Source organism: Alternaria burnsii, assembly GCF_013036055.1.
Source record: "Alternaria burnsii strain CBS107.38 chromosome Unknown 752, whole genome shotgun sequence".
In the NCBI taxonomy this organism is placed as follows: domain Eukaryota; kingdom Fungi; phylum Ascomycota; class Dothideomycetes; order Pleosporales; family Pleosporaceae; genus Alternaria; species Alternaria burnsii.
Window position 1 is genome coordinate 206,790 of NW_024066114.1, and position 27,631 is coordinate 234,420.

A 27,631-nucleotide genomic window follows, 5' to 3' on the forward strand; every position below is an offset into this window, starting at 1 on the left:
TTGTTGCTATTCCCCTCTCTGGAAACCATTGCGCCGTGCACCAACCGCCTCGCCTCGGCTCCACTGCATTCGACGGACCGAAGCGATCTGCACCGCGTCAGGCTGAATAGCAGACAGCCAGCCAGCTGCAAGTGAGGCTCATATCCCGATCTCAATCTCGACGGCAGAGACGCTTGCCACAGTCACTCGTTTAATCACGCTCGTCTGCTCTGCATGCCGACGTCTCTTGAATCGCTCGCTGGCACTGCGCGAGAATCGACGGCTTCTCGGCCAGGCACCACGACCTGAATCGCGAACAAGGCACCACCCCGCTGCGGAAGGCGCGAACCACCGACTCAATGCGCTCTAGCAACAAGAGCTATGTCAACATCAACGACGCGGGCAGCGAGAGGAGAGAGGGCACGCCGTGGTACTGGCGCCTCATAGCCCTGGCGGCGTCATGGATGATATTGGGAGGGTGGGTGCCCGTCACGCCTCTCGAGGCACTTGAGATGAAAGCAGGCTAACACATGGCAGCTACCTCATCCTGCCCGGCCTCTACGCCAACGATCCCAAGCTCAGGTTCAGCGAAGCAGTTCTGTCTGTCTTTGTTGTCGCACTCCTCACTGCCGGCTATTCATTCACGGCGCTGCTCTGCTTCGCCTGTCGCAATGAGCGCTTCCAAGCTGAAGCTGTCTTTCTGTAAGACCTCTACGCCTGCACCACCAGCGCAATACTCACACATGCGTAGCCCCGCACTCGCCTCCTCCGCCCTCGGCCTCATTTCTATAGCCTACAACTTCCTCTCCTCCCACAACTATCACTGGGGCAATGCCGCCATTAGCGGCACTGTAACCAGCGCCGCCGGCACCCTCCTCTACACCTCTCTCCTTCTCTGGACATACCGCCGAATAGTAAAGTCCAGACGCCAGACAGACACGCGCGCAAACCTCTGGTCCGAGCAATCCTACTACAGCAACTTCATCCCCAACATGTATCCCACCGCCATGCGCTCGCCCTCTAACCCGCCACCCGCCGCCGTGTACACAGAAGACGATCGTGTTAACCAGCAAATGGCGCTGCTCCTCGCAAAAGGCGACCCGCGACCCAGTCCCGATGCCAACAGCACCTTCAGAATAGACCTGCCAGAAGACCGGGAACAGCAAGAAAGACATCTGCGCAGTCAGGAGTTGGTCGGTACGCCTGCACAAACACATGTCGACTGGAACCGCGATCGATCCGACAGTAGACCCGACAGTCTGAGTGAACACCAGGCATGGCAGCAATGGCAGGGCCGCGGAAGAAGTACAAATCGGCCGTCGAGTGCGGATGGAAGACACAGTAACCACTCGAGAAATGTCAGCCGCGAGGAGCGGAGGAGAGAGATCGAGCTTGGTCAACTGCAGCGCGCATGACCTTCTCACCGAGTTTGCACATCTTCTACCTTGTTTACACAAAACTACGCATTCTCTACGCACATGGACAGCGTCGGTGTTTTGGGCTTGGCGTTCTTGCGTGGTCCGCGGTTGATACCTTTGTATGTTTGCTCATCCATCGCTTTGAATTTCGGAAGCTGTACTGTAACCATGTATGTGTTACGGAGTTATTTGGCATATGTTGGCAGGCTAGATTTTGGTCTCTGTGTTACTATCACCTATCGAATCGAATACCAAATCATCACATCTGCAATCACCATCACTTCCGTGTCTGGTCATTCTTTCCATGTTCTGGCAGTTATCAAAAACTGCTACCCACTGATGTGCTCTAGGCTTCATCGCCACACCACCATGGTCCGGTGCCTCGGGCTTGGTAACACGCGGAGACGCATCAATCCGAAACACACGTCCTTTGTCATCGCCCAACTCCAGCATCATGAGGAGATGCTCTGGAAACCTCGCCACACTCTCAAAGGGGGCCGCTTCTGTAACCATTAGGAGAATACTCCGCCGCCCACCACCCACCCTTCTACCTGCTCAATACATTAACACGGACTGACCCACTCAACTGCACAAAGCTTACGACAGACACTGTTTAGACCGCAATCATGTCTTTTTTCTCAATGTTTGAAAAAAGTTCAATGTTCCAGACGCGCACTGTAAGCATAAGCATGCATACCGCATGCAGGTTCGGCGGGCCAGCTGATGACGCGAACATGAGCAAATGACAATCGCTATAACATGGGGCGGTCTAGCATTCTCAGGTGAGGAATCATAATGAGATGTGTCTTATTGGAGATTTCCAAATTAAATATGCTAAGAAAATTCGTTGTTGCTTCTCTAACATATTGCATGCTGTTTGCTCTACCATCTGCCATCTCTTTTTGGTAGTGATCGAACACATGTAACAGTCGTACTCGATTCCTGACTTTGAAAAAATATCTACAATTTGATAGCAAACTGCTTGAGGTATTCGTAATGCTCAACATTAGCAGCAACGGTGTCCCGGATCTGCTTGGCACCCTCTTCACCGTACTTCTCCTTCCACTCAGCGAAAAGCTGCTCGTCTGACTTGGGTTCCTTCTTCTGGCAAGGTCGTCAGTCTACAACCCTGCCCACATAATTTGGATATTCACTTACATGTGTCCGCGCCCTCAAGCGATCACTATCCAAAGCATCCTCATGGAAACCCTTCCATTTCTCAAACGCCTCCTTGGCGATACCTTGGTCCTTCTCTGTGTCCCACACGAGCATGTCTGGGTCCCATTCGATTCCCGTGGTTTTGCAGAATGCTTCAACCATGCCAGATGGATTGTCCAGCAAATCGTCTGCATCGATGACGCAGATCTCAACACCGCCAGTGTGGCCGTTTGTCTGCTCATTGGAGTCGTGCTGCTTCTGACCCGCGAACTTGGGACCGATCTGGCCCTCGGAACGCAGGTAGTCGAACAGTCGACGGAGCTCTTCGTAGCCAGCTTCGTCAGGGCGGAAGTTGTAAAAGCCCGTCATTTTATCCAGCGGAGGGATAGTGCAGCGGTAGTACGATGGGATGGAGAACTTGGGGTGACGGATCAGAAATGTGAAGTGGTAGGTTGCCAACAGATCCGCAGGAATGACTGTAGGGTTGTTGGGTTCGCCTTGGGTGTCGTACGGGTAAGGAGGTCCGGGACGTTCATTACGAGTAGTGACAGGCGATAGCTGTGTGGTGTCTGTTCCTACGCCGCGACGATAGTTGGATAGAGACGGGGCGATGGTAGCGGGCTTGCCTGCGGGAGGAATCCAGTATTGGGCCATGTCCTTGATGAAAGCGCGCTTGCCCTGTCAAAGGTGAGTATGCTATTTTTCGTGAGGCTACTTTATGCGCCATTGACGTCTTCATCGTACGGGATGTCATAATGCGAGGGTCAAGATGGTAGGGAGCTGGGCAGATCGTAATGGCTCGGCGACAATTCGGGGAAATGGGGGACGGCGGTTTTTGAGTTGTCCGCTTGGAGAGACCAAGGACTTTGGTGAATTTGTTGCGCTCCAGTCGAAGCGCTTACAAATCGCGCAAGTTGAGTTTAGGAAAGTATGAGATGGTCGTGATCAAGGTGGGGTAGACAGAGATCTAGCTGTCGGGTGGTTGGCTGGGAGCACACAACACGCAATTGCGACGAAGTTGACGAGATTGCGAAAATAAGATCTTGATTGGGTGTGAAAAGATGAAGGACTGAGGGGAAACAGCAGGAAACCGGTAATACTGCAGAAACATGGAAAGTATTAGTGAACGAACCTCCGAGTTTTCTCTCGCGATGCGATCAAAAATGGTCTTGTATGTGCTCTCCTCATAGCCAGACTCTTTCCTGGCTTTCGCGTCACTCTCATAACGCTCAGCGAGGCGCTCGGGACCGAAGTAGTAGGCGTCGCCGAAAGGCTCGTGAACGCACTGGAGCGTGTCGTAGCGGGTCATGAAGACCTAGATGATGGTAAGAACCCGAACTTGGGCGAGACACGGCGGAACCAAGCATACCCGCTCAAAGGCCGTCGAGCAGGCCCTCGGATGAGTAGCCACAAAGATGGGCTTGCTCGCCATAATCGCGGCTTGTCGACTCTGGTAGGATCTATATTCCAAGTATCCTGGGAGGGAGTGACTGATATGTTCAGTCGGTAGAGTTGGTGAAGAAGTCCAGATATATTTCAAGCTGAACAGCGAGCACCTACCGCGAAAAGTAAATGGGGCACTAGCAGACTCTTATACCTGAGCCCCAAACAGAATCTGCCGCCGATCAATCATTGTGAGATGGAACCCACAATTGCTGTTCGTTGAGCAGCAATCCCTACCGGCAACACGGGTTAACAGGTACTAGCGGACCTGACTATGCAGTGTTGGCAACTTCAATCAGAGGGTCGGGTAGAGGTGCCATGCGGTCGGCAACCACAGCCGCAGTCGTAGCGTGAGGGAGATGCAGGCAATGCGAATGCCCTGATTCGATACAGGGCTGGAGCTGGCCGAGATGTGTTCGTGAGGTGTTTTCATCGAGCACGTATGATGTCACTAGCGGGACTTGGGGACGGAGCGTGTCTTCCCAGGTTGGTGGGGTGCGCTGTGCCCCTCACTAGCAAGCCCGAGGTGCCGACGGACCGTCGTCAACTCCTTCCCCTTTTCAGTGCCGTTTGCGCCTCACGCGCCATATTGTTGGATGGTATTTTTACGCAGCCTTGGGTCTATTTTTCTGACGGCTCTGGGCCATAGATATTGATGCAGCTAAAAGCACGACATACAGTGGCTGCATTCCGCAATTTCGTAGTGCCTGCGACGAACAAAACCCATTCGACAGCCCCTAGGTGATCGAACCACGCGCTGATATACCTGTTTTTTTTTGTACATCGCAATACAGCAGAAAGCTGTTGTACGACTCGACCCGCACCTCCCTGGCCCTTCAGCGGAAGAAGGGATCGTGCGATGTTGGATTAACGCCTTTCCAGCAGTTCCGTGCTCAGATACGGCGTTCTTGCCAAAATCAGTACCTGCTTGCAGCACCTTTCTGGGACTTCTCCATCGACATCCCAGTGACGGACTAGAAAGAGTTAGGAACTTGGGTGCAGGAAAATTACTCAGCATTGGCATAGTCAATATCAAGATGTAAGAAAGGCCGCTGTTATAGTGTTGGTACATGGAACTACGACCTTCATCCGCACATCTCCGCCAAGCTCTCGTCGCGCACAAGTATGCGTGCGATGCCTATGGTCGACAGTATGTCGTCCATGTACTATCTTCAACATTGGTCGATGTGAAAAATATGAGAACCATGAACGAAGAGGTTACAGCGAATCAATGTCGTGATAGATCAGGCGCGGATCTGGAAAGTACCTGTAAGGCTGCTCACGAACAGTTTAGCTGCTCGGCCAAAGGATTAGTTCTAGTCAGACGAATTCACAGCCACCAAAACTGCATCAGGATCACATGCTCAAAGTTGCTGTATTTCCCGATCTTCCTAACGAGGACAAGGACCATACATGGCCTTGCTTCCGATTTCAGAACCGCGCTCTCGAATGAGTACCACTGTGAAGTCTCGCCAAGTCCGTCATCGTTGCCACGCAATTCCACGTCACTCACATTCTCAACTCTGTCGCTATGAATATCCTGTAATTTCGTGTCTTTGCCGATGATAAGCAGAACGCCCTGGACATCGGGTATACTGCGACTGCTGCATCACGCAAATATGTGAGAACGGCATTCATCGCTTCACTCTATGTCTCAGGCTTTGTCAGCTATGCTCAGTCTTTCCATGGAGGTACGTTCTACCTCATCTCTGCATCCTGCTCAAAGCGGCGAACCTCCTTACAAAACGATCCCAGATTCGAGAGACTGCTCCTGTTTCTCTAGTATATAACGATACGGAAAGTCCTGGACCTTCAGCCTTATCAGATGCTTGCAGAAATTGCATACCAATCCGACATCTCGAAACCCCAACATCTCTTTCCAAGTGAATGCGAAAAGCCTTTGGACACTTCCGTTGGCTCAAGGCACGCCTGGGTTGCTAGGCAGCGCCCTGTCAGCGGATCAAGCACAAGCTTTATTCACGCCTGGTCTGAGCTTCTACAGGAGCTTCGTACGCTTGTCTGTACATAAGAACCCCTTCTCTAGCAACAATTGCTCTCATTATCGGGTCACTTCTCAACTTCTAGTCATCGTGAACTTGCACTACCTTGCCCTTTAAGACCAGAAACATCATTGTGCACCCTACGAACGACCTGGAGATCTCACTCATTTTTACTTCCATAGGCTAAAAGTTTGTCTCATCGCCAAGCAATGTGTTCCGAAACAACTGACAACTCGTTTCAGATACATTCTTCTACAGTTCTATCGAACGGAAATTCCGGTCTCAACTCTACCTTCCGTGAATTCGCTACTTAAGAACTTCATTTAGTTGTCTACGTAGCAAACAAGATGTCTGCTTCAACGGCTACTACAACCGGTTCCAACGCGCCCTCCAACAAAGTCAACACTTCTGCTACGCTTAGCGAAGACGAATCCTTCCAGAGGATAGCCGCCGAGGCAGAAGCGAAGCATGTTGCGAATGTCGTGACTCAAAGGAGAAAGCTTCAAATGGTTGAGAAGAAGCTCAATGAGAAGCTTTCATCCAATGGCAAAGCACTAGTTCTCAAAGACAAGCCCACTCGACCTACACACCGACCGACGAAGAAAAATCGCAAGCCGCTTTTCCCACCTAGCAATAAGGAACACGACACCCGAACAGCTGCAGTGGATATCAAAGCTACTATCAAGGAGAAAAGGCAGCTCGCCATTTATTCAACTTCTCGCCCAAGTCTTAACTACGACAGGATTATCGAGCAACGCGTGGTCAATGGCGTCGTTGAGCGCATTACCCAGCCAGACAACTCCCAGCACACATCTGTGGTGAACAAGGCACTTCCTATGTACAGCTACGCAGATATTGTCGAGCAGCGCGTGGTCAACGACGTCGCTGAGCACATTCCTGAGTCTGCCGATACGCCTCAAGCTACCGCCTCTAATATCGAAACTGGCTCAGATTCGGCTGCTGCGTCTGACAACGATACAGAAGGACACGCTCTCAACCCGGTACAAGAGTATTTTACTGCCCATCAAAGCACGGATTCACTTGTGAAAAAATCTAGCTCTGTTAAGGCTGCCAGCGCCACCGCGTCATCCAACGTCTATAACGATGTCTCGATGACCGATGTCGACAACGAGGCACTGCTTCTCAGCTTTGCGAAGGAGGCAGCACTGGACGTTGCTCCAGTCGAGCTTCCCGTTACTGCATTTAAGGATCAAAAGCCTAACAAGGCCAAGGAGAAGGACTCCAAACCTTCTGACCTTCTAGAAGAGGTGACTATGGTCGATTCAGAAGTACTCCAGAAGCAGCTCAAGCTCGACACCGCAAGGACCGCTACTGAGATTGCCGGGCCCATCACTCTAACGGAAGATGGATGTGTGGCGGCGCTTCTGAAAACGCCAAATGGCCCTGGCGTAACTAGAAAATCTCGTAACCTTCACGAGAAGCAAGTTGCGACGCATATCACCCCTTTCGCATTGCCGGTTACTGCGTCAAAGCAAGATAAGGCCCCAAAAGCCAACCAAAATGTCGTCAAGGTTGGTGGAAAGAAAATAGTCTCGTATGAGACGGACGACCCCAATTTTGTCGCTTCTCTTCTCTCCAAGCCCAACGGCCCAGGTGAGAGGAAAAAGGTTCACGATCTTCACAACCATCTTGTCCAAATGCACGTCCCATCATACAAGCTTCTGTTTTCTGCTCATGGGCAAAAGAAGGCTAAAAGGACGAAGTCTGTTGGTACCCCTGTTGCAAAGTTTATCCATGGACCTGTTGCTGTCGACGCATCAGCAGACGACACAGAGCTTATTGTTGGCGATTACGCATCCAATGTTGCTAATTTGGAAGCGGAAAATTCCATGCACGAAAAGGGAACTCTCATCGGCAGCGTCTCCCAAATTAACCCTTTCCCCATCAACAAAGCTAGGGACAATCTGCAGCAGATCGACGTTCGGGTTACAGACACCATCGAGAAGCCAGTCATTCCTGATGACACTACCCCAGTAACCCCTCCCACATCTGATCTCGACTTCTCCTCCTCCGGCTCAGACTACCCAAAGTCAACCAAGACTTCCCTTCGCTCCTCCTTGGTGCCTGCTGTTGATTCTATTCGCCGGAAGGCCGAGAAAGCGCGCAATACCTTCCTTGGGAAAACCTCTTTAGAAATATTCGTGAATTCACTCGACTTCGAGCGTTGCGACGGAACAACCACCAAAGACGACGTCTGCAAAGCCTTTGCTTCCCTTGCTGGTTGTCCCATTGCCAGTCTGGAATCTTTCAAGATTCAGCGCAAGATCAAGCTAGGCGGCACTTCACTCTATGGCTTCCTTCATCAACTCGACTTCGATGACAATGAAATCACTCTCATTGGAAAGGTCATGAAGACCTTTGAAGAGGCGGCCAAGAATGAGTTGGTATCTTCTAAGCTGGACCTTGCTTTATCGCTTGCGGAATTGTCTCAGGATGATGGCAGCCATCAGGGTCTGCACTCGCAGCATGCTTCTAAACTCAGCGCGTTCAGACAAATCATCGCATAAGTCACGTCAACACTCATGATCGGGGTGGAGTGTTGGGCATCCGCCATCTAGGATGCAGTTCTTGATTTTTTGGTATTTGCAAAACCTTTTTCCGCTATTGCTCATTAGCATAGTACTGCCATTACCACCCGGTATCGAAGCAAGTCTTCCAAATTGGGTGAGTCTATGGGCTTTGACTCGCCTGGAGTCAGGTTTGAGTTGGCCTATCGCTCCCTCCTGTGAGTATTTGTCTATATATCTTGATATGGCGGTGCTACCTGTGACGATGAAGCCATAGAATACAAGAAGATTAGCCATAGATTCAATGTTAATGTTCAAAATCCTAATCCAAAATTTCAAGTAGAACCAGTGGTACGTGTATAATGGACATATGTCAGTGTGATGGCACTAGGAAGATGGATGTGTGGTTTGTGTTCGTAACTTCATTGATATTCATCTAGCAACACAGTTTGTGTGCGATGCTATAGACTGTCCCATCTCACAAACATGTGCAAGGTTTAGACTTTCTGCTCAACCCGGTGGTTTTGTGTCTCAGCACCACCAGCATTCTCCATCTCGTATGTGACAGCCTTCTCGCCTGCGCTGTCCAGGATATCAGCCATACCACCAGATCCCCTTGTGAGTTCTGCACCCTTGCGACCGATAAGGTACCAAGGCAGGTTGAACATCTCGTCGAGCGACTCGAGCGACTTTCCAGAAGTCTCGGGAAGGAAGAAGTAAACCCAGAAAAGGCCAATGGCAGTAACGCAAGAGAAAAACAGCATAGTACCACCGTGGGTCATGGAGATGAACATGAGAGGTACAGCCTTCGAGTTACCGTACTGGTTGACGAAGTGAAATGTCATAGCGATGGAACCACCAAGTGCACGCAGACGGAGTGGGTAGATCTCGGAGTTGATGAGGTACTGAATCGAGTTCCATCCTAGGGCCCAACCGAAACCAGAGAAGTAGACCATGACGATTGCGCCCATAGCCGCGTGTTTCTGACTAGAGCTTTGAGGCTCACCGTCAGAAACACCAGTGTCGATGAGTAGGAAGATGGCCATGTAGAGCATGGATACGAGTTGTAGTGTGATACCGGTAGCGAGAGAACGTTTGCGGCCGAGGAAGTCGATGAGGAAGAATGCGCAAAGCATGGAGCTGACGAACTTGACGACACCGAAGATAGCTGTCGCGAAGAGCTTCTCGTTCTGACCTGTCGTGCCCATCATAGCGAAGTACTGGGGAGCGTAAATGGTGATGCCTGTTCGCTTAGAGTCAGTGTGTGTTGAATGTTTATGCTAGTGGGGGAACATACTGTTCGCGCCAGACCACTGTGCTAGCAGCTGTGACATGACCGAAAGCTGGATGCGGTAAAGGTTGGCCTTGCTAGAGAAAAGTTCACGAACTGGTCCGAGCCAGGTAGTGCCCATGGTAGCTTCGCGCTCACGGTTGAGCTGGTCGTTGATGTCCATAATCTCTGAGGTAACGTAAGGGTGGTCAGCGGGAAGGTTGCGGAGGACCGCAAGGTTGTCAAGAGCCTCCTCGTGGCGGCCGACCTTGATCAACCAACGAGAGCTCTCCTTAGCGAACCAGGAGAGTGTGAAGATGATACCAGCGAACATGAGGTGCATGCTGTTTGGAACGAGCCATTGGGCGTCAGTGGCAGATGAGATGTGAATGGAAGAACCCCAAGATGCGAAGTAGGCAAGCATGATGCCGATGTAGACTGAACCAGCGAAAGCGCAAACACAGAGACCTCGAATAGCCCTTGGTGCTGTCTCAGCTAGGTATGTGGGTGCAACGACAGTGGTCTGTCCGATACCAACACCAGCAATAAATCGACCGGCGTAGATCTGTCCGACGGAACCAGTGAGAGAACTGGTGAGGAAGATGACGATACCAATGACCCAGATAAGACACAGTTGTCGAGTGGCCCAAAGGCGGCCGATTTTGTCGGTGATGAAGAAAGCAATCAGCGAACCCAAGATGGAGCCCATCTGCACCATGGATGTGATGTTTGATAGAAGCTCGGCAATCTCGTGCTCGCTTTTGCTGTCGTCGTCAAGTCCAAACTTGCGCTTGAAAGGGTCGAGTTCGGATGTAGTACCAATGAGACCTTCATCGATACCACGAGCAGCGCCCATGAGTCCGAAGACTATCAGATGTTAGTTTGTTGAGCGCGTTGGATGATGTAATTACTTACCAAAGACACCATACCAGAGACGCCAGTTAAGGCTCTCCTTGGGAGTGTCCTTCAGATTCTCCTTCCAGGGGTTTAAGACGACCATGATGGGCAAGATTTGAAGTGATGGGTCGAGTTGAGGATGGGACTGAGCTGCTTCACCTACGTCTGTCAAACAGGGAGGAAAGGCAGTAAAGCTCGAATCTCTACGAAGGTATGCGCGCCTCTTATACTGACTCTTGTAAGCGATGGTGGGGTGTGATATGCGGAGACCCTAGGTGCGGACTGTCAAAGTATGCCCATCCATGACACACCCCAGAGCCTACCCCGGAGGCGTCTACTCCACGTTCGTTCATCGCCAGTAGTGGTCGGCGTCAGTCTTCCGAATAGAGAGGCGCCGGATGACCTTCCCAATACCAACTGTGGTTTACTCAACGTTCAATAGGTCGTCCCGTCTCATCGGCATTGCAGGCGTTGGACCTAGACCTTGCGCAGAAAGCGGACCGCTGATCGTCTGATCAAATACCGATCAAGCGGCGACGCCGTCACCTCTCACGCCTAGCACAAGAGCGCCATCTGCACAAAGGTTACACTCCGCCCAGCAAATGGGCGAAAGGTTGGCAGGCTTGAGTGGAGAAAGCTTCCTTGTTCGTGCGTCTTGTGGAGCTTGGGGCCGAGCTAAGCACCAGTCAACAACCTGGCCACTACAAGATGGGAACCCCGCATTATCCCCCAAACGCTCTCGTGTCCCGGATTTTCTACAGTAGCTGTCGGTCGAGGAAGAGAAGCTTGTCAAGCTCATGGTAGCGGCCGGAGAAAAGCCGGTAAAACATGCCACGCAATTGGCTGGACGCACCGCGGGAAAATCTCGCAACCAGGATAAATTGCTACGCTATCCTGTTGATGCCTCGCGACGAAGACCCTCGCCGGTAGAATTAACGCCGAGGAGAAAAAGACGTCGGAGCAGGATTTCGGCTTCTGCGACTAATCTTTTATGGACGACACCTCGTCTCGCGGCGGTGTGTCGACAGCCGATGCGGCTCCAGCTCCTTCAGCCTCTTCTGTTAGCGCCTGTTTCCCAACTTCCTCAAACGGCATGCCGTCCTGCGAAGGCTCTTGAAATGACGAACCCATTCCCAGACGTAGATACGATGCATGCAGAAGTTCTGGTAGAGCTAATGATGCGCAAGTGTAGAGTCCGCTGCTTCTTCGGCCGCTCTGGTGCCAATACGAGTCCTGGTTGCCGGTGCCTCTAATGATCGTGTAGCACGATGATGTGACTCTTGGCTGCGTAACCCCAGAGTCCGACAGAGAGTTCTTCCATGCAGCGGCAGACTCTGACTCGTCAAACCCGCAATAGCGAGCCTGACATTTCCAAGCGCTCTGGCTGGACTGTCGTGACAAGAGCCCAGACCGCCGGGGCATCTTTCTCCGCAGAGCTATGCACTCGTAGTGCATCTTGTCATGCGATGCAAAGGAATACGCAGGGCTAAAGACATGGTACGTTCATCCGCCTCGGTCGGGGCTCCGAGTGTTATCGGGGCGAACGTAGGCGCTTTGACTGATTGTCTCCACACACACAGAGTGCGCGTGGGATGGTTCGTCAAGACTAAGCTCGCCATGCTTTAACCAAGTGCTTGTAAACAGTGTAAGCTGTTACGCCAAAAACCTGTAAAGTGCTTGACTAAGACGTCAGCAAAGTAAATCTTTCGCTACCATGCGACCCTCGTAGACTTCGGGTGGACCATATCCTCTTAGCATAACCGTTGTGATAACCCCGAGGGTCATGCGGTCTACTTCTCGGTCCACAGTGAGCAAGGTTTATCGGCTGGTCGGCGATGGCCGTGGGTCTAATCCTTCAGCTCACGCATGCTGTATAAAAATGGGTGCTGTTGAGAGTCCATAATTAACCGGGTGTCGGAAGTCGAAGTGAACAAGACGCATATGGATGCGATCTTATCTTCCAGTTTCTATTGCCGGCTAGGTCGTACTCAACAGATGTTGCTTCGCACAACACGTTCGGACATCTCGCGTGTGGGTGTGCCTGCAGCGGTAGTATCGCGGCATCGGGTGAATACTGACGCTGACAAACGCTTCACAGTCGATTAGTGGCGTCAAATCGTATCTGGAGCGAAAAGCACGCACTGACAAGCTCATAGTGGATATTGACCAAGACGCCAATGTTGGGGATGGCCCCATTTATACGTCTTGGACACACGGCAACTGAGTCAAACCGTGCGGAGTAATAGATTCCGGGGTACGAGGTGGGTGAATCACTCAGACTGGACGCCTGAGGATCTTGCACGGTTATCCGGACCTTGGCCTCCCAATTGAAGGCTAGAAGACGGAGGACCTATGGAATCGTAGGAGTGTCGGTGTGGTGGCAGCGAATGAGATGCCGCATTGCATGTGAACAGCCTAGGACAAGGAAAGTGTAAGCGATTTCTGGCGACCGAGGGGCAAGACGAATCACTCGTCGCACTATGTTAAAAGCAAACCCGCTGCAAAATCCTTATCGTGCGAGTGACTGAGAACAAACAAAGCCCTTACCTGCTTCGGAGAATGTGTAGCCGAAGTTATGCTGGGGAAGGCACAATGACTTGTTGATAGATAAGGAGATATGCACCATCATCAAGCGAGTACCTCACCAGGCCATACCTGACTCACTGGGTTGTATTAGTAAAGCCAATGTATACTGGAAGGTCACATCAACAAGCTCGAAGACGGATACTGTTCAGTGTCGTCTCTACGCTTTTGATGGGTTCGCAATTTCACATCATTAACACAACGGCATGTATTACCTCATCAAATATCCATTACATGATAAGATAGGCAAGCGATGGCCTCATTTCGGTAGGATGGCTACATGATCGGACTAGGTCGACCCAAGAATTGACACAGGAAATGAACCATTCGATACTGCTGTCAGGCCACTTTCCATAGAGAGCTTACTCGTCGTCAGAGACCCCCTCGGCATCCTCTTCTTCCCCACTCCAAGTAGTCCGCTTGTTCAGACCAAAGTTGCCGCTGTCCTTAGGACCTTTCTTTTCCCCTCGAATCACCTCAGCAGTACCCTGCTCATCTTCCAATCCTTCCCCAAACCGATCCATCAAACCCTGATCTATAGAGTCTCACATCTCTCTAACATTCAAACCCGTGTCTCGCAAACCTTCCTCGGCTTCCCCGTTCTTCGACGCCAACTCCCGGTAACAACGCTGTCCATTCTTGCCATGCTCGTGATACCGCCTACACCACGCACCTTCCGTGCTCTCTTCAATCTTCAGTGTAAGGTTCCTCCGACACATACGTAGACTAGTCTGCATGATGTTGAACAGAAGGTCTGGGTGTAATTCGAATCCCTCCCTCGTCATTTCTCTAATAGCTTCTTCAGCTTTATCACCAAACAAAGCCAAAGCATCGGCCCAGAGAAATCTTGCGCCGCACCCTGGAGACGTGAACTTGTAAAGCAGATTTAGAAGATCGGTGTTGATCCATGTGACATCTTTCTCGAGCTCCGGATCTGTGACAACAAGACCATATTCCTTTGGGTCTGCATCGAATTCCGAGGGAATATAGTGACCCTTTGCCAAGGCCTCTTGTGCTTTACGCTTACGTCGGTCAAGAGCGGGATTGGGGCGCCATGTCTGGGTTTGAGGCTTCTGCTGATCTTTTTTACGCATGTCATGAAAAGCGCGTATCCAAGTATCGGATATCATATCGCAGAGATCCCATCGCTGTTCCTGGTAGCAGAGGACGTAGAGTTGTGTGAGGGCTTTGGCGCTATAGGGTTGGGCATGACCAGGGTCGGAGGCGTTGCTGAAACTGGGAAGGTCGATAAAGGTTCTTGTGGTGCTACGAAGGGCGTCTAGAATGGCGTATACGTCCGCATCGGCTACAAATTGGGTGGGATCTGCGGTGAGAGATGGTACTGGTAGGTTTTGCAGGAACGGAGACTCTGCGCTCTCTTCATCTCCTTTAACCACAGAAGCGCCGAACGAAGTGTTATTTTTGGGCGGGGGACCTCTTGGTTTTGGATACTGCTGGAGGTGCTCTTGTGCTTTGTGTGAGGCGTACGCTAGATAGGTGTCAGCGAATCTGAGCTCCTTTAATCTGTAACGTTTGGTACTTACGTGGGTCACTTGTCAGAAACGTTCTGTCGTCATCTTCATGGTCCTCAGAATTCTGATCAATGAACAAATCAATGTCGCTGCCCTGTATAGCATTGTACTGCTGCGGCTTTTGAATCGCCCGTCCAGTACGAGTCGTAACCGGCGCCGGCTGTGCTAGTTGCTGAGGAAATCCATCATCTTGGTCTCTGTGGCCATCGTGCGGCAGAGTTGCACGCGAATGCGGATTTGGAGGATCTAGTCCCATGTTGATTTTGAACGTCAACTTCTGAGATGCTCCATTCTGTGACGTCCCAGGTGTTGGTGTCGCTGATTGCGAAGACCTGCCTTTGGGTCTACCACGTCTACCGCCACCACCTTTGGTGCTGCCGCGAGGACGTCCTGCCCTCTTCTGCGATACGACGCTCTTTTGTTTTCCCATCGGGTTGTTGACTGTAGTGTAAGTAGGGTAAGTTTGCAAGGATATAGCTGAGTTGCTGTAGTCAAGACTAGGTTGTGATTCATACAGTGGTAGTTGCGTTACAGTCAAATGTGTTCTGTCGTGAATGAAACACTTAGAATGATCTTTGACCATCGTTACGCTGAGCTGTAGTGAATGTGAGTGGTGATCGCTCGATGAGTCTAGCTATACTAGGCTGCAGTAGATAACACGGTGAGGTTGCGGCTGGGGACCAATAGGATGCGCAAATAGCTGGTAAGAGAAAAAAGGAGCAGTATAGGCCTGCCAATGGGTCGAACAGCAACCCGACAATGAAAGAGATTGGGCCTTTTGGAATGAGAGCAAGGGCTTAACCTTGTCAGATACATCACCCGAGGAGATTTGTCATGCACACCCGTGGTAGAGAGGTAATGGGACAATGAGAAGTTAAATTGTTTTGGACCTCTCAGGCCAACTCTCGTAATCTAGAGAAATTTATGACATGAAAGCTCGGGAGCCGCTGGGCAATGTGATGAAAATGTACTTTACCATAAGAACTTCAGGCTACAAGTCGTCTCAACCATGCGGCTGACGGCCGAACGTGAGATCCAACGACACTCCTCCCGCCGCCGCCGCCGCCGCCGCCTCCCACTTCGCATGGACCCGTTCTGCTCTGAAGACGCATTCCTCACAAAAAATAATGTCAGCCTGCTTCATCAGGAGGCGTCGAACGCCTTCTTCGTTACAAGGCCAGTCATCGTTGCAATTGCGAGCACAGTTTCGTGAATATGCGCACCAGACCCTGTGGCCACAGCACAGATTGTGTGCGTAGCAGTCGGAACTGGGGAATGGGCTAGCCAACAAGGCCTCAACGCCAACGTGCGGAACTCGAATAGCTGCTACTATCTCCCCACGTGTAAGACCGATACAGCGCCGGGGCATGAGTATGGTACTACGTGGGAGGTCGTCGGAAGGTGGTTGCATTCTTCTGTAGTTGTCCCAGGGTATGCCTTGACAAACCTCGCAGTAAAGGAAATCAGGGCGCTGCACCTCAGGCAAAGACAGGAGGTCTCGGGTCGTCAGACTGAGAGGATGTATAAGCGATCAACTTGACCATGTAGGTTCTGTCACGCGCATACAAGGTAGAGCTTTGGGCGCTGTTGGCGATCTCTTGACAATTGATGCCGCAGCGTGTATCTCCTCCATCAATAGCGACGATATGGCCGCATTTGAGTCTGAACAAGGGCGTACAAAGTCAGTGTATGTTTCGCATGCACTTGGCACAGTGGAACTTACAGATGAAACATGCCTGACCGGAAATTACCATCATGGCGGAGTATAGCAGCGCAAGGCTCGATGGAAAATTGGGCCTGCTGATTACTCGCGGGTTCCCCATAGCTGGCTTGTGGTGGAACGGGGGTCTTATACTCCATCTCGAATGGAGTTTAGGGGAGGTGGGCGGATATTGAAAAAGCTGACAGCGAGAATTTCTAAGGCTGAGAAAAGACTGATTGGTCGGCGGGGTGAAGGTGAGAGTGAATTGAAAATCGAAACCTTGGACAGACGGCCTGAGCTCACCAAAGATTGCCATTTCCCAAGTGTCGTTGTTGCAACAACCATTGAGGAAGTCGCAATGGCAGAACCAAGTCGGTCGTTGTTGCCATAGTTGTCACAAACATTGCTTACTATTCTGGGTCAACCTGCAGAATACTCGGCATAGCAGTTGCGCCAGCTGTCGTCTTGGCTGTTCCCAACTCGCCATTCTTGAGTTGGGGGACGATGGAGTTGTCGTGGGAGATGCCGAGATGCCGATGGGAAGCAGCGTGACTAAGCGGCTCCTGACTGCAAACACGGCAAACAGCAGTTGCAGGGAAGGCGGGTGAATGCTGATAGGATGGCTACGTCTCAGCTATCACACCTCACTCATTCAGCGCGCCTGCTCGTCTAGTCTGCCTCGACTCTTGGACTGTGCCTGCTCATGGAGACGCGACTGCTGCTCCTACAGGACGCTGGACTCGCTGGGGGTGGCTCATAGCCCGCAATTCCGAAAGGTACTCCTCCAATTGTCCCGCCCGCTCCATGCCACCCGTCCGCTATCGCGAAACATCCCGCACGCCATGTCTCCCGGCGGCTCTGGACATGTCCAGGAGCCGTCTGCGTCGGCCCTCTACGACCTGTCGCCGTTGATGGGCTCGCTCTCTAATGTGCTCGCAGGGACTTCGCACCACACCGGCAACAGGTTGCCCATCATTCAGCCTGCATCGCCGCCGGACAAAGGCGCGCCGCACGCTTCGCCCACCAACAACCGACCCGCTGTCTATTCCGCAGCCAGGGCACATGCACATGCGACTGCCATTGCCAGCTCTGGGTCCTCCGCAACTGAATCTATCTCCGAGTTGACGTCGTCGTCGTCACGGGATTCCCTCCCCAACCCCCCAGGGCGCAACGGCCCTACCACGCCCCAGAAGCCGGCGCGCAACAACAGGCGGAAACACTCGACCAAGTCTGTGGGCAGATGGAGTAGGCCGCCCGCCTCTTCAGATGATATCGGCTCCGACCGCAAACCGCCCACCTCGACACCCGCAGAGTCCGCCCAGAGCGCCGCTCGCTCCCCCCAGACTGCGTCCAAGACACGCCAGCAACCCTCTCTCGCTACCACCAGCGCTTTGGCGAGCCAAACGCGATTCATGGCAACAACCTTTGGAGGTCCTTCGGGTGATTCGCGACGGGGAGTAGTCTCTCCTCGCCCTAAGGGACGCGGTATGACGCAGTTACACCTATATATATACACTACATGGCAAGTCTGACTGGCCCTCCCAGAAGCGAAGAACACCCTATGTCGCAACGTCACCATCTACGGACACTGCCGCTATGAAAACAGTAAGTCTTGGTGGCTGCATCGGCCGAATGCTTTGGTGACCCGAGTCTAGCCTGTCCCTACATCCACGACAACCTCAAGTTGGGCCAGAATGAAAATGCAAAAAAGAGGTTCAATGTCGACTCTCCTTCCTTTACCCCGCTGCAGGCAAGTACCAATGGGTCCGTAACTCCATCCTCTCGCAGCGCCACCATCTCGCCCAAGGCTGCCAACGCTGCCGTCTTTACCCCCAAATCGCAACGCTCCAGTGAGTTCTTGAACAATCGCCAGTACCGTCTCTCTACACATGCTGATTACCTCAGCCGTCACCACCCCGCATATGCACGCGAAAGAGCCCGCAATCGATTGGCATTCGCAAGACTTTCAAGAGTTCGTCCCGCAGTCTTTTGAGGGCCAGCAGATGGTGCGTGACTTTACTTGAACATATTCGTCATCTTTTCGTGATATTGGAGCACCTTCTCCCACCTTGTTCTCGACTTACAACGCCCTAGGTCGAATCCAACCTTGGCTACGATCCATTCAGTACTCCGTCCAGCATCTCTACCCTCACTGGTGCAACTCACCAGGCTGCTACCATTAATCCATATGCACAAGATGCATCGACGACGTATTTTCAAAATGCCAATGCCTTCCAGACCCCTGCCTACCATCTGTACTGGCCGGTAGGACCACAGCCAACAGGGCTACTCGCATACCAGCGTACTGCTCATGACTTTTTCATCCCTGACGCACTAAGGGAAGAGCTGCAGAAGAAGGCGGATATTGCACGGCAGGCCGCACCCAACAGTACTTTACCCGTCATTGAGCAGTTTCACTCTTTGTTCTGCCTGGACATGTCACCACAGAAAAATACTGCACCTTTCGGGTACGCTAGCTGGATCTACAAAGCTGTTTCCAGCAAAGATGGCAAGACCTATGCGTTACGCCGTCTCGAAAATTTCCGCCTTACAAGTGAGACTGCGATTCGCTCCGCTCAGCCATGGAAACGCGTCTTGAATGGCAGCGTGGTTACAATCCACGAAGCCTTCACCACTCGAGCTTTCGGTGACAGCTCTTTGATTCTGGTCACAGATTATCATCCAAACTCAAAGTCACTGGCTGATGAGCATTTCAAACCAGTACAGCGATTCCACGGCAGGCAGCCAGCATCATCACATGTTCCGGAGCAAGTCCTATGGGGCTATATCGTTCAGATCGCGTCGGCTCTTAGAGCCATACACGGTTCGGGTCTGGCAGCGCGCCTCATCACACCATCCAAGATACTACTGACTTCGAAAAACCGGATACGACTGAATGCATGCAGTATCATGGACATTGTTCAATTTGACAATGCCCGCCCTGTGCCTGAACTTCAAGCAGATGACCTGGTGCAGCTGGGACGGCTGATACTTTGCATTGCCAACAATAACGCTACAGCTCATTTGCAGATGCAAAAGTCCATGGACTATATCACTAGAAGTTATACAGCCCGCCTTAAAGAGTGCGTGCAATGGTTGCTCAACCCCCAACCGGCACCAGGAACACCATCTTCTCCAACTACGCCAGCGCCAATGCAGAAAGACATTGACACCTTCCTGGGTGGCATTGCCGATCAATTCGCATCAGTCTTTGACAGTGAGCTACACGCTCAGGACACACTTACAGTCAATCTTGGGAAAGAGCTGGAATCTTCGAGACTGGTCCGTCTGCTTGTCAAGCTCAACATGATTAATGAGCGACCAGAGCTAGATGCCTCACAGAGTATGCCGGGCAACAACGGCCCAAACCCATCTTCAGTATGGGCAGAAACGGGAGAGCGCTACTACCTCAAGTTGTTCCGCGACTATGTCTTCCACCAGGTAGACGCCAACGGACACCCCGTCACAGACCTTGCGCATGTTTTGGATTGCTTGAACAAACTAGACGCCGGAACCGATGAGAAGATACCGCTCGTCAGCCGCGACGAGCAAAATGTGCTGATAGTCAGCTACCGCGAAGTGAAGCGAGCCCTGGAATCAGCATTCCAAGATCTAGTACGGGCGGGACGTGTTTCGGGGAAATAGAATTCCTCAAACTCATCCAGTCCACGCGGCTAGCATCACTATGGATATGCAAAGAGAAAGGCTTCTCAAACCAGAGGAGCCTGAGAAGGGTCAGGCCAGAGAATAGTAAATCAAGTTAGGCGACGTGAGCGTCGGTGTTCCTCCCGTCAGAAAGAGATTATTGAATGGAAGGACGGGCTGGAGCGGATTTGACATGATTGCATGAGTTGCGTATTGTTGTTGTATTGACGGAAACAGACGGTATAGTAAGAACTAGAGGACCACAGACTATTCATAGCGCAATGAAAATCGCAATTTCAGCTTCGGATGGTTTTCATGCAGTGAAAACAAACGTATTATTATGTAACTCTATAGAGTACATGTTCATCTCGCGCCGTATGGCCCTTCTGTTGAGAGGCAAAGATGCAATCGTACAAGAAAAGTTTGAGCTGAAAGCGAATGGAGGAGTAAAACAAACAAGTGAAGTCGCAGATCACTACAATATGAGTAGATGGACGAAAAAGTGAGAATGAAATGCGCCGAATGTGGACGCAGAAAGTCTGCAGGTGCAGCCGCCAAAATATCACTCGGCGCGCGGCACGTCTCCTCAACCAGTGAGCCCCTTTACCGGCTCCATACGTGTAACTCGCCAGTCTCATGCCTTGTCACATGTCACAAGTCATCTATTGACTCTTCTTGGAACCCCTCCTAGGCAAACCCGCCTTCCTCCGCGCCTTCCTGTCACCCTCAGCAAGCCACTGACTCGCCTTGACCATCTGTACCACGTTGATCCATTGCTTGATAGCCATAAAGGGAGCCGAGGTAAGCATGCAGATCCACGGGACCGTCGAGTCCATCTTGTTGGCACGAGCCATCTCCATGGCTGCGGCGGAGAAAGGACTGGCGAAGAACATGGAGGGTTTAGGAGCGGCAGGCGAACCGGGCTGGATGGAGGATGGGTTGTTGAGGTCGGAGAACAGGGTGGGTGAGAGGAGCGGGGAGCTGAAAGAGAGGAGGTAGAGGGCGATGAAGAACATTTCGTTCATGAAGCAGAGGGTGAAGAGAACTTTCTGTCAAAGTTGTTAGTATAGGCTTTGTGGCTTGTGCTACACACGAGATATCAGCCGGGTAGGACGTACGTTGTTGGAGTAATATTGCTTCATCAGCCAACCCTTGCTCTCGTCCACGTTCTTGTGGCTCTGGTCGCTGCCACCCATGCTCAGGGTCGCGTACATGTGCATGTAGTGACTGGCCAGATCCAGCGAAATAAGGCCCTGGAAGACGATGCTGAAGCGAGGGAAAGCCTGCGCCAAGAAGACAAGCAAGCAGGTTGTTGTACACCTGTCCGTCACCATGTCTAGCACGGCACCAAACTTGGTGCTCTGCTCATATGATCGGGCCGCGTATCCATCGAGCGCATCGAGCAGGCAGGATATGCTGTAGAGGAGGGTGCATGTACGCGGGTGGAGGGGCATGTAGTAGAGTGAAATCAAGGCGAGGAAGACGCGCGAGTATCCTGAGAGTCTGTTAGTCAGGTCGCCGCAACGTGAAAAGGACGCGCATACCAATCAGATTTGGGATGAAGAGGAAGATGTTCTCTTTTGCGCCCTCCTTCTCTGCCTGTGCAGGCCGCACTGCGGTGCCATTGCCGTTGACTCGCGTTTGTACTGATGCCATGGTTGCAAAGGTTGTGATTGTCCCGCCGTCTTCTCAAGTGACTGCGATGTCGAAGTCCGCTATCACGACGTGTCTTTGTACACGGGTGTGCCCCGCTGCGCTTATTCGAAGGAGTCGAGGCTCGTATGCGCGCCTTGCTTATGCTCGGAGTACTAGGCTGCAGGAAATCGTCCGAGGATGACGTGGAACGATACGTATTCGCAGGCTGAGTATGAAATTACAGCGTAGTTGAAGGCGAGCGTGCTAAGAGCTAACAAACACAGTCGAGCTTGCAATAGCTGTTGAAGCTGAGCGGGTCCAGACTAGAAAGTTGTCGAATAAGCCGCCGATAAGCCGAGCTGATAACGAACCCTGTCGCAAATGCAAAAGTAGGAAGTGTGATTGCAAAAGAGTAAGGCCAAACGGTAGAAGCAGGTGATGTGAGTTTTGTTGAAAGGAGTGTACGTGTCAAAAACAGGTGGCAGTAAAGTAAGTGGTGCCTGGAAATTGAGGTAGCCCATAAATCTGCCATGTTCGTCCGCCAGCTCCCGGTTATCCGCCTAGACCAAAAAGGGGCTTGCTTGGCAGATGAGATCAATCAGACATCAGACCCATCATCGAGCGGACCAAACTACTTGCCTCCCTCAGTGAATAAACGTCTCTCAGAACGAGTATCGCTGAATGATGGCATCAGGCAGTACAACGATAGCCTCACTTGATATGAATGATTACTGCATATTGATGCAAAGTGGTATCATTAGGATATACTTTCAGCCACGAAACTAACAACTAAAACATCTAGTCTTTAAAGCCCTTGAACGAACCAGTCTTCGCCGCAATCTTCTTGGACTTGCTCTTCGCGTGAGCTTGCTTCTCCTTTGCTTTACCGGTACTCAGGCCTCGATCAGCCTTGCCCTTCTTGAACAGCTTGCCTTCTGTTCGGACATCCTTCATCTCAAGCTTCTTTCGGTCCTTGCCGCTGAGCTTCTTCTTCTTCTCCTTGCCCTTGACCGATCCTCCGGCCTGCCCGTTGAGCGCGGCAGCACCCCTTTCCCTCTCTGCCATCTTGTCCTTCTCAGACTCGAACCATGTGCGCCTTGGTCGGGCCTTGATCTCATCTTCGTGCTGTATCAAGTTCTCACCTCGTTTGAGGTCACGCTCTGTGATGCTCATGGCACGCTCCTCCTTCTCTTCAGCGAGAACCTCTTCGATCTCACCTTCGAGGTCCTTGATCTTCTTCATCCACCTGTCAGTCTCTTCAACTGGGACTTGCCGACTGACTACCTTGGCGCCCTGGTCGCGAGAAGCCTTGACGGCTTGCTTGACAACCTTGCGATCGGGTTCTGCGGCAAGCGTGCAGGCCCGACCGCTTCGTCCAGCACGAGCGGTACGACCGACACGATGCAGGTAAATTTCGTGGCTCTGCGGTGCTTCGTAGTTGATGACTGTTGAGACGTTCTTGATATCAAGACCACGTGAGGCAACGTCGGTAGCCAGTAGGTAGGCCGACTTGCCTGAACGGAAGGCTTCTACGGATTGAATACGCTGTTGTTATTAGTATTGTGTCATATTTCGGACGTTCTACAATTTCTTACCTGCTCTTGGCTCATGTTACCGTGAAGCTCGCTGGCTTTGAGCCCACACAGAGCAAAGACAACTCGCACCCTATGCGCCTCCTTCTTCTGCCTGAAGAAGACAATGACTTTCTCGGTGTAGATCTTTTCGCAGATGTACATCAGATACGCAAGTCTCTTGTCTTCTTTGCCTTGCCTCAATCGCACAAATTCTTGGGTCAAACCAGCTACAGTGTGCTTCTTGGCATCGACCATCAGACGCACCGGCTTGTCCATACCAATTTGAATCAGCTTGTCAACCGAACTTGTCATCGTAGCAGAGAAAAGCATGGTCTGTCGCGATTTTGGAATGGTGTTCAGAATCTCAGTCAGTTGGCTTTCGAAACCCTCTTCGAGCATACGATCAGCCTCATCGAGGACGAGAATCTCGAGATGCTCAACCTGGAAAGCAGCTGTGTTGTGCATGTGATCAATAAAACGACCAGGTGTGGCAATAACAACGTCTGGTCGTGTCTTCAGCACAGCTTCTTGGTCGCGCGTTGAGAAACCACCAGCCATTAATGCGAAAGTGATGTCGGTGAAGGACGCAAGCTTGGTAGCAACGTTAAAACATTGCACCGCCAACTCACGCGTAGGCATGAAGATAGCGACACGGGTTGTAGGTACTTTCTTTGGGCGGTAGAGAAGACGTTCGAGGATAGGGATGAGGAAAGCAGCCGTTTTACCGGAACCAGTTTCGGCTCCTCCCACAACGTCCTTGCCTTGCATCGCAATGGGAACTGCTTTGTTTTGAATAGGCGTTGGCTCGGTGAAACCCACAGATGCCAAACCTCGTAGGATGGGTCGCGAGAGTGACATTGCTTGGAAGGACCCTGGGCTGCCTTTCGCGCCCTTCTTCTTCTTGATAGGTACGCTGTCTTCTGGCGCGAAGAAAGCAGCTGCCTTCTTAGCCTCGACAGCATCCTCTTGCTCACTCTCTACTTCGTCTTCTGTCTCGGCACCCTCGAGGTCCATGGGATGCGGTACGTGGGGTACCTCTGCTTCGTCGTCTGAGTCGTCCTCTTGGGAATTGCCTCCACTGCCCTCATCACCTGAAGCCTCTTCATCTTGATCCTCCTCGTCTTCAGAGTCGCTTGCTGCGCCCATGCCAAACCCGTCCTCGGCCATGAGCTCATCATCGTCGCCAAAACCCTCGAAGTCACCGTTGACTGAGCCCTCTGGCGACTCCGCGTCTATAGCTGCTTGTGCGCTCTTCTTATTCCGTCTTCGCTCAATGATATCATCAACGTCGACTGCATTGCCTTTCTTCTGTGACTCCTGCGCCACTGTGCCATTGTCATTGCCCCAACCATCGAACTCCTCCACAAAGCCAGTGTCTATGTCGCCGACTGCGAACTCGAAGTCGCTAGCAATGTCGTCGTTCTGTTCGACGTCCTCGCCTGGTGTTGGCATCGCATCGCCATCTTCTTCGAGCTCTGGTTCTGCGTCGGCTTGTTTCCCCTTCTTCCCCTTCTTCTTCTTGTCCTTCTTTGCTTTCTTGGACGCGACCTCTTTGGGCTTCACGTTGAGATCTGGATCTTCGGTGTATTTCCTCTTCTTCCCAGCTCCAGCTAGTTTGGCCGTCGCCGCAGCGGCGTCGTCGTCGGCGCCACCGTCGTCGGAAACATCGTCGTGGTCGGAGATTGTGAAGATGAAATCGTCGTCAAGATTTGGCGCCATAATTGCGTGACATCAATATGAATCGTCACGTTTATGAAAGTTCAGCATTTACAAGCGTCGCAAAAAAAGTTCGGGCTCGGGGGATCTGTGCTCAGCACACCCCTGTCGCGCTAAGCAGCGTCGCTGCAACCACTACGAGGGGGTGGGTCTCGAACTTGTAGCGAACACCATACCATACCGCGTGGTGAAGATACTCGCACCCTTCTAATTAGTTAGCACGTTTGTTGCGAACACTACGCCCGCTGCAGCCGCTCTCGTGTAGAGGTCGTCCAAACTCGGGAGCTGCGCAGGTTGTGACTAGCGTGTTGACTGCCTATCAGGCATCCTTGGATCAGAGACATTTGCGGCAAACCAACATGGTCCAATGACGACTGACGACTCGCGCCTTTCACGATACTGCATGTCGCAATAACTTGAACCCGCCCTGTTGCAGAGTAGCTTGCCTTGTAGTTACTCTTACGTGGATACTGCAACTGCTAACCTTCATCCAATAACCTATCTATTGAGTAGTCAATCATGCGTCAGGCTGGCAGCATGTGCGGGTTCATACTTCGAGATTTCAGGCTACTGACTTCCTACAAACGAACGGAAGACCTCCCATGAGTCACTGCCTGTCAATTCAAGTGAAGAATCAGGCACCCATGCCGCCTTCCGGCATCGCTATACTGATGTCAGCTGCAGCCTCAGCCTCATATAACTAGCCTTGTCAGTCAATCCTCAGCCTGTAAATCTCCATTGTCACACTCTTCACTCCATTCGACCGCTTTAGCCATAGCGATCAACTGAGATTGCAACAATACGTCACTGACCACAACGTCACACAATGCCCAAAGCCGTCAAACCACCCTCAACAAGCAGCCGAGTCCTACGATCCCATACCAGACAAGCAGCTACGAAGGCCAACTCAACCAAGGTCACCAAGAAACGTCGCCCGCGTGCAGATCCTTGGGCGAAAAAGCGCAAGCCAACCCCCGGTCCCAAGCCACGCAAACCACCCCCAACCGACTTCACATGCCGCATTTGCATCGAGGAGAAGCCCACAGACCAATTCGTAGGATGGGTTCCTCCAAAGCGCGGTCGCTGGCGACCAACAGACGTCCCATTCGCCTGTGTCGCCCATCTAGCCCGTAACCCCAGCAAACGGAAAGTCGATCCTGTCTGTAAAGCATGCATTGGGCACTTTCTCTCTGCCAAGATGGATACACTAGGCGTACGAACAATCGGCACCGGCTGTCTAGAACCTGGTTGCTCAGTACCCTGGTCCCACGAGTTCATCTTACGTTATATGCCGCCCGGCGCTCCACTGGAGAAATTCAACATGGAAATGTTGGAGGTGTGGAAAGAAACTGCAAGTCCAGCACCACTCACTTGTCCATCGCCGACGTGCAATGCAATTGGTCTACCAGACACGGCAGCGGCGGGGTACCCGCAAGTTACTTGTCACGAGTGTGCGTTCCGATCTTGCGCCCAGTGCCTTGTTGCTTGGCATAAAGACGTTACATGTGCGGAGTATGCGGCCAAGCATGTCGACGAGAAGATAAGTGAAGAGGAAAAAGATACACTCAAGTATATGCAAAAGCTGGATGGAAAGAGGTGTCCGAATTGTCAGTTGGTCATTGAAAAGGATGGAGGATGTGATAGTATGGTGAGTGAGGTCCACTTCTCATCTTTCTCGTGTCAGATCATCTTTGGCTAACGGAGCGGACTAGTTCTGTGTGGGTTGCCACAAGTACTTCAACTGGGCCAGTGCCGCTTCAGCCTTGACCGGCGCTAAGAGAGCCGAAGTGCCTTACATTCGTGACATGCCTTACTGGCAGAATGTCGGTACTGTTACTTGCGAAATGGACGGTATCCTTGGACTGGGTGGTACTGCCGGTACTGTTGCTGCCACGTCATGAGTGGTCATCACTCAGTGTTGGGGAAACATGGTTACGACCGATATGATCACGATGCGACATCTATTGCTACATGATTTATAATTGCGACATGCGTACAGAGCGCCCCGGTGTGGGTTGTTCCAGGCTTGAGTATGTGTGGTGGTATCTTTATCGAACCATATTGTGCAGAACATTTACTACATTACATCTCCGATTACACAAAGACATCATTCTTGAATCTATAGAAGCCGCTAGGCTTCAAATGTTTTAGATTTCTGGTGTACAGAATTTGCGTATTAGTTACAGAATCCCGATTCGCGGCCACAAATACCCTACTTTCCTCGTGTGGTGTAAAGCAAATTGATCGCCCCCCTTGGTGATTGTGACTCCATTGCGTGGACGAATACCACCTGTCCCGCTATTCACAAACGCCGTGTGATGCATTTTGAACGCCAACCAACGTCAACTCGAGAACGGGGGTGATGCATTAAGTAAAGTGTGCGTGATCAAACCTTCTTGTAGTGTTTTTGTGACTCGCTTGGGTGCAATCTTTTCCTACTTTTTTTTTCTGGTTTTGTTTGTTAGAGGCCCTCGGAAGTACTGATACGCACCTGATGCGGCGTCGAGTCGCAACTCCGGAGGCGTCTTGAGTCGATGAGGACCTGCGTGAT

At 51.7% G+C, this 27,631-nt stretch overlaps 11 protein-coding genes across 11 annotated transcripts; 4 read left to right on the plus strand and 7 right to left on the minus strand.

Moving 5' to 3' along the window:
- Positions 1 to 338: 338 nt before the first annotated feature.
- On the plus strand, positions 339 to 1,394 carry GT037_006154 (uncharacterized protein; the record flags this gene model as incomplete). The annotated part of the gene is made up of 3 exons (XM_038931201.1): positions 339 to 457; positions 517 to 681; positions 731 to 1,394. 3 exons carry the CDS (start codon positions 339 to 341, stop codon positions 1,392 to 1,394), a joined length of 948 nt encoding a protein of 315 aa, XP_038785698.1.
- Positions 1,395 to 2,357: 963 nt separating this feature from the next.
- Positions 2,358 to 3,987, minus strand: GT037_006155 (uncharacterized protein; the record flags this gene model as incomplete). Its single annotated transcript, XM_038931202.1, has 4 exons — positions 2,358 to 2,501; positions 2,556 to 3,233; positions 3,688 to 3,870; positions 3,925 to 3,987. 4 exons carry the CDS (start codon positions 3,985 to 3,987, stop codon positions 2,358 to 2,360), a joined length of 1,068 nt encoding a protein of 355 aa, XP_038785699.1.
- Positions 3,988 to 6,345: 2,358 nt separating this feature from the next.
- GT037_006156 (uncharacterized protein) lies at positions 6,346 to 8,526 on the plus strand (the record flags this gene model as incomplete). The annotated part of the gene is made up of 1 exon (XM_038931203.1): positions 6,346 to 8,526. The coding sequence occupies one exon, from the start codon at positions 6,346 to 6,348 to the stop codon at positions 8,524 to 8,526; it is 2,181 nt and encodes a 726-aa protein (XP_038785700.1).
- Positions 8,527 to 9,023: 497 nt separating this feature from the next.
- GT037_006157 (quinate permease) lies at positions 9,024 to 10,796 on the minus strand (the record flags this gene model as incomplete). Its single annotated transcript, XM_038931204.1, has 3 exons — positions 9,024 to 9,769; positions 9,824 to 10,663; positions 10,712 to 10,796. 3 exons carry the CDS (start codon positions 10,794 to 10,796, stop codon positions 9,024 to 9,026), a joined length of 1,671 nt encoding a protein of 556 aa, XP_038785701.1.
- Positions 10,797 to 12,670: 1,874 nt separating this feature from the next.
- Positions 12,671 to 12,889, minus strand: GT037_006158 (uncharacterized protein; the record flags this gene model as incomplete). The annotated part of the gene is made up of 1 exon (XM_038931205.1): positions 12,671 to 12,889. One exon carries the CDS (start codon positions 12,887 to 12,889, stop codon positions 12,671 to 12,673), a length of 219 nt encoding a protein of 72 aa, XP_038785702.1.
- Positions 12,890 to 13,638: 749 nt separating this feature from the next.
- On the minus strand, positions 13,639 to 15,391 carry GT037_006159 (uncharacterized protein; the record flags this gene model as incomplete). The annotated part of the gene is made up of 3 exons (XM_038931206.1): positions 13,639 to 13,811; positions 13,860 to 14,765; positions 14,821 to 15,391. 3 exons carry the CDS (start codon positions 15,389 to 15,391, stop codon positions 13,639 to 13,641), a joined length of 1,650 nt encoding a protein of 549 aa, XP_038785703.1.
- An 895-nt stretch (positions 15,392 to 16,286) lies between these two features.
- On the minus strand, positions 16,287 to 16,668 carry GT037_006160 (uncharacterized protein; the record flags this gene model as incomplete). Its single annotated transcript, XM_038931207.1, has 2 exons — positions 16,287 to 16,470; positions 16,532 to 16,668. 2 exons carry the CDS (start codon positions 16,666 to 16,668, stop codon positions 16,287 to 16,289), a joined length of 321 nt encoding a protein of 106 aa, XP_038785704.1.
- A 684-nt stretch (positions 16,669 to 17,352) lies between these two features.
- GT037_006161 (pabp-dependent poly nuclease 3) lies at positions 17,353 to 20,155 on the plus strand (the record flags this gene model as incomplete). The annotated part of the gene is made up of 5 exons (XM_038931208.1): positions 17,353 to 17,995; positions 18,056 to 18,115; positions 18,166 to 18,360; positions 18,416 to 18,516; positions 18,605 to 20,155. The coding sequence occupies 5 exons, from the start codon at positions 17,353 to 17,355 to the stop codon at positions 20,153 to 20,155; spliced, it is 2,550 nt and encodes an 849-aa protein (XP_038785705.1).
- Positions 20,156 to 20,817: 662 nt separating this feature from the next.
- Positions 20,818 to 21,811, minus strand: GT037_006162 (cdp-diacylglycerol-inositol 3-phosphatidyltransferase pis; the record flags this gene model as incomplete). The annotated part of the gene is made up of 3 exons (XM_038931209.1): positions 20,818 to 21,204; positions 21,274 to 21,650; positions 21,700 to 21,811. The coding sequence occupies 3 exons, from the start codon at positions 21,809 to 21,811 to the stop codon at positions 20,818 to 20,820; spliced, it is 876 nt and encodes a 291-aa protein (XP_038785706.1).
- Positions 21,812 to 22,588: 777 nt separating this feature from the next.
- GT037_006163 (dead-domain-containing protein) lies at positions 22,589 to 25,083 on the minus strand (the record flags this gene model as incomplete). The annotated part of the gene is made up of 2 exons (XM_038931210.1): positions 22,589 to 23,335; positions 23,386 to 25,083. 2 exons carry the CDS (start codon positions 25,081 to 25,083, stop codon positions 22,589 to 22,591), a joined length of 2,445 nt encoding a protein of 814 aa, XP_038785707.1.
- An 823-nt stretch (positions 25,084 to 25,906) lies between these two features.
- Positions 25,907 to 26,981, plus strand: GT037_006164 (uncharacterized protein; the record flags this gene model as incomplete). Its single annotated transcript, XM_038931211.1, has 2 exons — positions 25,907 to 26,728; positions 26,793 to 26,981. 2 exons carry the CDS (start codon positions 25,907 to 25,909, stop codon positions 26,979 to 26,981), a joined length of 1,011 nt encoding a protein of 336 aa, XP_038785708.1.
- Positions 26,982 to 27,631: the final 650 nt, after the last annotated feature.